Source organism: Canis aureus, chromosome 38 (genome assembly GCF_053574225.1).
Source record: "Canis aureus isolate CA01 chromosome 38, VMU_Caureus_v.1.0, whole genome shotgun sequence".
Lineage (NCBI taxonomy): Eukaryota > Metazoa > Chordata > Mammalia > Carnivora > Canidae > Canis > Canis aureus.
In genome coordinates, this window is record NC_135648.1 from 7,782,511 (window position 1) to 7,793,466 (window position 10,956).

General features: G+C 40.3%; 1 protein-coding gene and 1 long non-coding RNA gene across 4 annotated transcripts in view; one reads left to right on the plus strand and one right to left on the minus strand.

Moving 5' to 3' along the window:
• DUSP10 (dual specificity phosphatase 10) overlaps positions 1-3,428 on the plus strand; it is a 38,071-nt gene extending 34,643 nt beyond the window's left edge. Inside the window, exon 4 of the mRNA XM_077887111.1 lies at positions 2,122-3,428. Within this exon, the coding sequence (XP_077743237.1) occupies positions 2,122-2,387 (266 nt within the window). The 3' untranslated portion in view covers positions 2,388-3,428. The remainder of the gene's footprint in view (positions 1-2,121) is intronic.
• LOC144307368 (uncharacterized) lies at positions 163-9,318 on the minus strand. 3 transcript variants are annotated; one of them, XR_013374256.1, is made up of 5 exons: positions 9,060-9,318; positions 8,172-8,245; positions 7,649-7,795; positions 1,046-1,140; positions 163-416 (listed from the first exon to the last, which is right to left on the minus strand). It is a non-coding gene; the product is annotated as an uncharacterized LOC144307368 (long non-coding RNA). The 3 variants fall into 3 exon arrangements; XR_013374258.1 differs by lacking the exon at positions 7,649-7,795; XR_013374257.1 differs by lacking the exons at positions 7,649-7,795; positions 8,172-8,245.
• Between the last annotated feature and the right edge of the window lie 1,638 nt (positions 9,319-10,956).

The window sequence follows — 10,956 nt, forward strand, 5'->3', positions numbered from 1 at the left end:
ATATACCAAAAAAACAAAACAAAACAAAACAAAACAAAAAAAACAAAGAAGGGAGCTCAAAACCCAAAGAATCCAAGGCTCTTGACTCTGAGGCCTCTCTACAACATGTTGGGCTAACGTTTCCAATGCTCTGATAGTTCCCGAATGGCAATGCTTGTGGATTCAAAGACACTTTAGATTCTTTATTAATAATATTTGAATCAAACCTTGGGCCCCGAAGAAGAAATATTTGTCACCAGGTAGATGAGGAACTTTCTGGTTGATATATGATGTTATAACTGCAATTTTATCTGACTTGATTCCAGCTGGGGGAAGTTCAGAGATTGTTTTCCATTTAATGAGTAGCATCAGACATGCTTGTCCCAACAGGATTTCAAGCAAGGCACCTGCATTCCTTGTAGGTTATTCAGGCTTATCTGATTTTTTAAAAGGAAAAGCAAACAAATAACAAATAGCAGTTAACCTGAAGAACAATTCGGCATCACAGCCTGCATAGGTGCAATTTGATTTTTGTTGTTTTCTTATTAGATAAACTGAAATTGTATAGTCTGACTTTAGGGGAGACAGCAGCTTTTGGAACCATAATGATGTTCACTGAGGGTCTAATATAAACTAAGCAGAGCGTATGTTTAGGGCCTAAATGTGCCAATGTATTTATTCCCGAATTGGATGATATGATTCCCATGTTCCCTGAGCCTTGTTAGTGAGTATTACTCCCATTGTGCAGACAGGGGGGTTGAAGCTCGGGGGAGTTGGGTGACTCACATGGAGTTACTCATCTAGCGTGTAGTAGAAGCAATAGTCAAACCTAGCACTTTGCAGCTCATCTTTCTGCCACCATGCCTGCCAGTCTTGGTGTGGAGGTCAATAAATAGTGTGTGCTGAAGAGAAGAAATTGCAAAAGGGAAACACTTCCTTCAAATACTATTATCTATGAGAAGTAAGCTTAATTCATAGGTTTTTAAGATGGAATTTTGCATGATGCTTCTTTTCTTGGTCCACTGCTGGGTAGCCAATAGAAGTAGTTTAAGTTAGGGGCACCTACCTGGCTCAGTTGGAAAAGCGTGCAACTCTTGATCTCGAGACTATGAGTTCAAGCCCCACATTGGGTGTAGAGATTACTTAAAATAAATAAATAAACTAAAAAAAAAAAAAAAAAGGTTTAAGTTAGATCACTCCTCCTTACTCCCCTTCTCTATTCTTTGTCTAATTGGCATTTTTTCAGGACTGCTTTCTTAGGATGCCTTTGAGTCTAGAAGTGTCATTAAGAATCCATTTAGGCAGTGCCCACAAGCTACTCTCCTGAGCTTCTAATATATCTGAAAAGTATATCCAGTGTTGCTTCTTTCAATGGCTCTGATTTCTGGGCCATCACTAGAATTCCTCCTTCTTTGTCATCATCACCATGTTGGAACAGCATTCATGGATATGGGGTGCAGGTGGGGGGGGTTGGACAGTTCAGATGTAGGTGATGCCTTCTGCCTGAGCACTGCACATCTGTAGCTACATTTGTAACAGTAGGCTTTTCTGGTGAGAAGCCAAACATAGCAACTTTCTGGTTGGGTTCTGTTTCTTTAACCTGAGAGTTTAGTAAGACTGAAATCCTTATCCATTTAATACCAGTTCCTGATACAGAGAAATTCTATAATAGAAAGGAAGAAATGTTTGTTTCTCTATCCCAGCTGGGACAGACATTGTTAACAACACTAGTTTTGATAAGCTGCACAATTTAGGATTTGGAATTATCATCCTTAATCAAAAAGGTCTACTTCATCGGTGGCTCGCTTAACATGCAACGTAACTGTGTTGTAGCTCTGGCTGCAGTTAGTTGCCATCACCTGTTAACTGTTAACTGTGGTTTCTTCACCTCGTCCTCTCTTTAAAGGTAGAAATGTAAAGTCTTATTCATGCTAATATTGCTTTTAGCCAGTTCTGGAGGTTGGTTGCAGCATAGATCTACACAATTAACTTGTCAATTATACTTCATTGTAAAGCCATTTGAATTTATTTATTTTTTTCTCTCTACAAAATATAGTGTTGTCAAGTCGGGGTCAAAGCTAATCGCTCTTTTTCCATGTCTTTCTTCTTTCCTGCACCTCTTGGCTTTCTCCCTTTTCCCAGAGGAAGCTCACCAGTGTGGGAAAGGGCTTCTCATTCATTGCCAGGCCGGGGTGTCCCGCTCTGCCACCATCGTCATCGCGTACTTGATGAAGCACACTCGGATGACCATGACTGATGCTTATAAATTTGTCAAAGGCAAACGACCAATTATTTCCCCAAACCTTAACTTCATGGGGCAATTACTGGAGTTTGAGGAAGACCTGAACAACGGTGTGACACCGCGAATCCTTACACCAAAGCTGATGGGCGTGGAAACGGTCGTCTGACAAAAGTCTGGATGGAAAGGATTACTGGTCTCCATTAAGAGATGAAGAGAAAGAAGGATGGATTCTTTCTTTTCTTTTTCTTTCTTTCTTTCTTTTCTTTTTTTTTTTTAGATGGGGGTAAAGTTTGTGAATGGAAACAAAACTTGTTTAAAAAAACTTTTTATTTTTAACAAGTGTGAGAAGAATTTATCTTTTGATGCCATTGAGATTTACTTCCCATGAACTGATAAAGCAGGGAGGCTAAAAGAATAATTTTTTTAAGCCAACAATAAAAATATAACAAAACTTGTTTCTTCCCCCTTTTCCTTTTAAGCTATTTGTAGAGTTTATGATTAAATAGTCTGTGCAGGTTCATAGACCGAAGATACTACAACTTAAACAAATTAAAAAGAACCAAAAGTAAGAGACAGAAAAGGCATTGAATCACGAAGGCCCGAGAGCTGCCTGGGCCATCCACACAGGAAACAAAAACCCAACCAAACCAAGCCCTGTTGTGCTCACTGGTGCAAAGAGAAAATCAGGGCAGCTTAAGTGGTCTAAGAACCCTTCGCATTCTTTAAAGAGACAAAAGATACTGTTGATTTTGTGTGTTTCATACTCTGGATTATTTTTCCCCCCTCTTTGGGTTTAAGAGATTTTTTTTTTTTTTTGAAATAGCAAGGAACTGACCATTATACCATATGCCTTCACTGGCTTCTTGTGCAATAATACAGTGTTTTGAGTGTGCAAACAAGTTAGAGCTGGCAGCCGGATAATAGACAAGTAGTGCAAATTTGCCAGCTTGGAGATTGAAAGGAATTCAATAAAAAATCAATTACTTTCCTTCCCACCTTTTTTCCTTTTTTTTTTTTTTTTTGGTTTTGATTCTGGTTACAGTGCCATAAACCTTGTTACATATGTATATCAGAATGTAAAAAAAAAAAAAAAAAAAGACAAAAATTTATTTAAAAATATTTTTCGCAAAAAAACAAAAACAACAACAACTTGACGTGTTTCTGTTGATTGTGTAAAAATTTATTTTCATTATATAAATGAAACTCATTTTGGGATGTGTCTTTTTTCCTCCTCTTTTCTTCAGTCCAGGGACAAGCATCTCTTACCTCTGGTAACTTGTATATGTAACATAATATACACATGTTTTTATGGGGGGAAAGAGAAAATACATATTTTGAGAAAGGGAAAATATTCTCTGTTCCCAGTGTGAAGCAGAGAGAATTAGCAAGGAAACCAAATTGCTCCGGTTATCAATCTGCCCAATCATCATCCCCTCTGCTCTCACAGCCCTCTACCCTCTCCTGCAAATGGAATTCCTTCTGCCTCAGGAGAACCTCAGGTGAAGTCACCTTAGAGGTAGGAGGGAGGTTCTAGCCCAGCCTTTGGGCCCTGGGGAACAGGTCACTGCCAGACTGATTGGTTAGAATTCCGTGGACTTTCCAGCAGCCCTCTAATAATTATTTGTGACCATCTGCCATTTAAATGGGTCTTGACGATCCCTCCCCTGCCCCCTTGCCACTCCCCTTGCCACTTGCTCACTTGACATCTTTGGGAACGTGTACCACGGAGAGTGCAAGGCAGCACATTGCTATTTCCTACTCTTTTGCCAGCAAATTGAACTCAGCTCCAGTTCCTACCACACTTGGTTAATATATAGCTAGTGTTTCATGGGTTCCCAATCCACAGAAAAGAGGGCGTGGGGATAGGGGAGGAACATGATCTCAATGTTTTCTACGTTTTATTAAAATACATCTCTCGAGGGACTTGGCCATAGGGAAGAGTCACAGCAAACTGAAATTTGCCTGGGGTGAGTAGCAGAATTGATGAGTTTGGGCACGTCCAGTTCTAGATGACTACGTTTGACATATTTTTGTGAACATTGCTTAGAAATATATGACAAAATATTTCTGACATTTATGTTTTTAAATAGCTTTTCTACTGGAAGTGAAAAAGAAAAATGAAGACTGAATTTTCACAGGAATTAACTGAGAGCTGTTTGAATTATTTTTATGACAATTAATCAGGTGAAAAGTTAATTTCTCTTACAGTGTTTTCTATTCTTCAGACTAACAAGTTCCTTGGTGCTAGAGTATTTTAAGAACTCAGGTTGTTATATAATTAGTGATTTAAAATACATGGTGATTTACTAGGCATTTCTTTTCATTTATTCTAGATCCAAACGTTAAATTTCTGATAGAGCGTAAGACTTTTCCTTTCCTTTCCTTTCCTTTCCTTTCCTTTTCTTTCCTTTCCTTTCCTTTCCTTTCCTTTCCTTTCCTTTCCTTTCCTTTCCTTTCCTTTCCTTTCATCTTTCCTTCTCTCTTTCTCTCTCTCTCTCTCTTTTAACAAAGCAAGGAGAGGAATCAGGACAGTTTCTGTTCTTTAGCTACATGGAAATGATTTATGCTTTTTGAACTTGATGATTTTGAGAGAAACACTGTCCTGGGGCAGACAGGAATCCTGCCAACCCGCATACCAAGAATTCTGAGAGAGACTCTGGTCTTTTTTGCTAATCTGTTTTGAGTCACTTAGCCTCTATTTCTTCATGAGGAATGTGAACCACTTCATGAAAATAAAATGGATTAACCAAGCTATTGCTCTAAAAACCAGACTCCCCAGGTTTCTGGGCCTTGCTAGGTGCCTTGGCTAACTGGGATATAATTGAATGTTGTCTACCTGAGAAAGCAGAGTGTCTAACTGACCATGCATCATTCCCAGCATCCAGCAGGGGTTGTTTTGTGCTGAATGAATGTAATGATTCAATAGAGTTAATCTGTTATATATAGATTCAGCAGATACAGCCAACACTGTTACCTTAAGTTGAACAGAACAACAGTTCCAGCTCCTCTCTATACATTTATTTCAACAGTTAATACTTTTCTACTCAGTGCATGTTAACCAGGATATGGAGCTCGCATTTCATTGAAGAGCTTGTGCTAGCTGCTTTTGGGTCAGGACAAGCAGGCGGGAGGTGGGGTAGGAAAGCTGACCAGTGGAGGAATGGACCAGGGGAAATATGAAAGAAGAGACATACACAAGCCAGCAATCACACGGTGACAGTAAATGAGGAAAGACGGCCTTCTGGAAAGGTAATAAAGTATGAGAAAGAGAAAATTGGAGGTTACAGTAAAACAAAAATGAAAAGCTCTATTAGAATAAAGAACCAGGACCTGAATCACACTTCAGAGGTGGACTAAGATAGAACACTGATAAATTGCTCTAAGTAGATCTTCTGGAACAAGCCAAATTGGCTAGAGATAAGCAATATGGCTTTCACCCTGCTTGTGAATGGGCTTTTTGTGGATAAACCACAACATATTATATTTATATTTTAGTTCCCCAACATATAATACCCAATCTCAGGAAATACGTGTGGGTTGACGTTTGGTTTCAAGCTCTAATTGGAGGCAGTCATTATAGATGGATGTGAGCAGAAAATGAGTATTAAGCACTGGTTCCCAGAAGAATTGGCAAGAGTAAAGCATTTAGAAAAAACTGCCAAATTAAACGTGTCTTAGAAGACTTTCTGCCCCTCCAGAGGCGGCAGACTGCACGCCAGGCCTTTCTTTTGCCATCTCTGCGACAACACTCCAGTGTTTGGTGGAAGACACACGTATTGAGGTTTGATCAGAAGCAGAGGCACTGAGGGAGAGAAAATGAGTTTATTCTAGGGGTTAGACAAGTGTGGGTCCAGTGAAGTCATCGGGAGTATGTAGCCTTCATGTCTGACAATGGGCTGAAATCCCTGTAGGTCAGTGGAGTCAACAGTCAGGGAGAAACACTGGCCATTGAAGTGGAGGAAGGCAAAGAAGACGTGGAATTCGGAGGAAGATCTAGAACCTACATTTACCTTTTACCAACCTCAGGGATACAGGTGACTTTGGGGAAGGATCTAGTGCCCTTTGCCAGAACAAAGCTGTACTTGATGCAGGACTTGTGGCGCTGAAGGAGGAGTAATGCAGGAATCAGAGCCACTGCCGTAAGCCAAGGTGAGCCATCAGATCAATGAAACTGCGTGCTGGCTACCATATTGCCTGGTGCCCTCTTCACAGCATCGTGGTGGCTGTTTCACTTCCACCTGCCAAATCTCATATAAATTTCTCTTAAGGCTGACCTTAACCCAGTGTGAAACACCAAAGGGAAATGCAGTTTGCCATTTAGCTAAGTTGATACTGTATGAAACCACCGCACTCCATCCTTGCCAACTTGGCATCCACCCACACTTCTGTTAGCCATACATAACTACCAGGCAAAGACATCAGCAAGGGATGATTTGTCTCATAAGATGCAACTGTCACTTCTAGGTTGAAAACACACTGACCCTGTCTTTAAAAGAGGATACATAGCCCCATGCGTTGTGACTTTATCCATCTTTGGGTGAAGTTCTTTTATCCTCTGGTTGAGATCCACTCTGTCTTTGCTATCCTATAATTTAAATACTGAGATAAGGACATTATACATTGGATTAGGTTTGCCAAGAAGATGCGTTTTGGAAATTTTATTTACTTATTTATTTATTATTTATTTTTTATTTTTTTATTTTTTAGTCTCTGTGGTATTCCTTTTATTTTTTATTTTTTTATTGGAGTTCAATATTCCAACAATAACACCCAGTGCTCATCCCATCAAGTGCCCCCCTCAGTGCCCGTCACCCAGTCACCCCCACCCCCTGCCCACCTCCCCTTCCACCACCCCTAGTTCATTTCCCAGAGTTAGGAGTATCTCATGTTCTGTCTCCCTTTCTGATATTTCCCACTCATTTTTCTCCTTTCCCCTTTATTCCCTTTCACTATTTTTTATATTCCCCAAATGAATGAGACCATATAATGTTTGTCCTTCTCCGATTGACTTATTTCACTCAGCATAATACCCTCCAGTTCCATCCACGTCGAAGCAAATGGTGGGTATTTGTCGTTTCTAATGGCTGAGGGATATTCCAGTGCATACATAGACCACATCTTCTTTATCCATTCAACCTCAGACCCCTTGTAAATGTGATCTTATTTGGAAATAGGATCTTTGCAGATGGAGTCAAGTTTTAAAGAGGTCGTATTGGGTTAGGCTAATCCAATTACTGCTGTCCTCACAAAAAGGGAAATTTGGACACACAAAAAGGAAAAAATGCCACAAGATGAGGGTGGTCGAGCTTGGAGAGAGTCATCCCAAACCAAGGAACACCAAAGCTTGCTGGGTTGTACCAGAAACTGAGAGAGGTTTGGAACAGATTGTTACCCAGAGCTTCCCAAAGGAGCTAAACCCGCTGATACCTTGACTTTGGACTTCTAGCCTTGACACTGTAAGAGGATAAATTCCTGTTGTTTTAAGCCACCCAGTTTGTGGGACTTTATTATGGTGGCCCAATGAAACTAAAAGAAATGGTAATCACCATTACCACAATTTATGTTCAATGGTACCTAGAAGAGGAAAAAAAAGGGGGGGGATTAACTAATATATAATCAAATATATTTTTATAGAAGAAATACTTATAACTCTTATCACCTTTCTACAACTGATCATGTGGTCATAGCTGGTTTTTTAAAAAGATTTTATGTACTTATTTCTCAGAGAGCAAGGGAGAGAGTGCACAAGCAGAGGGAGAGGTCGGGAGAGGGGGAAGTAGGCTCCCCACTGAGCAAGGAGCCTGATGCAGGGCTCAATCCCAGTGGCCTCATGACCTGAGTTGAAAGGAGTTTACTGACTGAGGCACCCAGGCATCCCACAGCTGATGTTTATAACTGCCTTCTTTCACTACCCATTCCATATACCCATTGTCCTCAGTAAGTACATTACCTGGTCATGGTTTCTTTCCTATTAGGGTGACCTACATCTTCATCGTTGAAGATCTGAGCTTTTGGCAGTCCCACCTGCATAGAATTATTTTCCATTTGCTTCTGTTTCAGGACAGGAGAGTGGAAAATGTGCCCTTCATCCAGATACACTTCTTACTCCTATAGTCTATTAGTAATCCAGTTTCCCTCTGAGGGTCACAATTACCCCAGCCAGTTCAGTAACCCATGTCTGTTTGTTGGTGCTTTAGTATGAGGAGCCCAAGGCGATCAGCACAGTACCAACTTTCAGTTTAATGGAGCTATTGCTGGATCTTAGAGCAGAAACACCTGTCCCTTGGGAACTAAGCCTTCTAAACCAGCAGAACCCAAAGTTGCAAGGCAGGTGAAATAAATGTGGCAAGTGGATCATGAGAGGTAATGGTAAGAGGCACTTTTCCCATTTCCAGCCCTTGGTTTTGGGACCCATAATCCTGGATAAGGGAGACACAGCAACGTATATTGGTTGATGATTTAGAGAATTTGCTGCACCTTGCAGGAACATTACCCCATTCCAAAAGAGTCTATTCATATAACACAGAAAGTGAATTGTCAAAAGGACCATTCCCCCACTTCAGAGTGAGGGATAACACAGCATGACTAGTGAATTCCATGAGCATGAGCTTGTTGCCACACTTCATTTGCTGCAAAATAAGTTCCTTGGCCAGCAGCAAAGCATTATGAAATACCATGATGGTAAATAAGACATAAGAATTCTCTAAATCCACAGATACTGATTTTGACAAAAGGACTGCAGGCCAGGAAGGCAAATCCATATGAAGAGTAAGTTTCTATGGGGTGAGAATAAGAGTTCCCCTTCCATGATAGAAGTGGTCCAATGTAATTAACTCACCATGAGAGGCTGCCTGATTCTCTAGAAATGGTGCTATTTCAGGGGCTCAGTGTGGAGCTCTGCTGTCAGTGGGTTGGATACTCGGCAGTAGCTATCACCAGATCAGCCATGAGTAGGAATTCATATTGCTGAGTCTACACTTACTGTCCATCTTTGCCACCATGGCTACTTTGTTCATGATCCCATTGGTCAAAGACAGTCACTAAAGAAAGGGACTGACAGAGATCCACAGAATGTGTCGTCTTGACCACCATCAAGATCCTTCTGTGCTGAGTTTGAGCTTTATTGAGTATTCACATGGAACATTCTGTGCCCACTAAGACAGTTCCATTCCATCTACTTCTTCCCTAGACTTTATCACCAATGTTCCAGTCATGTTTCTTCTAAGTCCCTGATCATCCATCTGAACTTTTAGCCACTGCCCATGAAGCAATATGGATTCATACCTCTGGCTATCTTTTCTTTTAGACACAATGAACAACCAGAGGCATTTCTAGAATTTCTGCCCACTATGGAAATTCTCCTTCATTACTGTCCTCCTGGGCCACCCTGAAGTGTAGTGGTAGTGATATAGCCATTCATTTTTGGATGATACGAAGATACTACATGAAACTTTCAAATCTTTTCTTTTGGGTCCACTGGTCACAGAGAATATCCCATGAGGCCATAAATGTGACTTCCTGCAATAGAGGCCACAGGGATCTGGATCACTGGCTCATTTAAGTTACCTGATCTCATAGATCCCACATCAACTTGATAATGAAACATTGTTATGCATACCCAGCTTAGAGGGTTAGTGGATTGACAACAGTGTTCCATGGTCAGTTCAGGTTGCAAGATAACTTGATGGTCCATGATCAAACCTCCAGTCTCAAACCACAGTTCAAAAGAAGAATAATTTTTCTGAAGAAACTGTCACAGTTTGGCTCCAAGGTGCAAAATATGTGCTCTGTGATTTATCTAACAAGTGAATGACTCTATATAGGATCCCTGTCTAATACACACACCTCCAACACCATGAGATATACTGGATCTAGATAGAAGAGCAGCTTACATGACAGTCTTGAACTATTGCAGAGACTTTTCCTGTTCTGTACCCCATGAAAAATGATCTTTCATGGTACTTGTAAATGGATTGGACTAGCATGAGTTATATGTATCCTCAAAAATCCCAAAAGCCCGTCAGACATTGTGCCTTTTTCTTAGTGCTAGAAGGAATCAGGTGCAGCAACTTCTCCTTCACATTGAAGTGATATCTTGGCATGTTCCAAATCACTAGACCTCCAGAAATTTTACTTGATGTATGCCTCTGAATTTTGTGAGATTTCTTACCCTCTGGTATGTATGTATATTAACAACATATCTAGAATAGTTACCTCATCCTCACCACCAGGTATAGTTAGAATGATATCATTAACATAAGGTACCTGCATGATGTCTTGTGGAGTGGATAATCATTTATAGCCCCTATGGACTAGATTATGGCATATTACAGTTACAGTTACAGCAGAATTACACTACTTCTGAGCTGGGACAGTGAGAGACTATTACTGACCATGCCAGCTGAAAGCAAATTGCTTCTGATGGTCTTTACCAGGGGTTAGCAAACATTTTTATTTCATTTAAAATAAATATTTTCAGCTTTGCAAGGCATATCGTTTCTGCCATAACTACTCAACTCTGTTTTTGTAGCACAAAAAGTCCAGAGATATTACATACATGAATGCATATAGCTGTGTTCTAATAAAACTTAATTTACAACAAGCTCTGTAGGCTGGATTTTACCCATGGGCTATAATTTGTCAACTCCTGGTCTTTCTTAACAAGTATACGGAAATAAGCATCTGTCGGATCAATAGTACTTACCTGGTTCCAGGAGCTGTGTTGATTTCTTCCA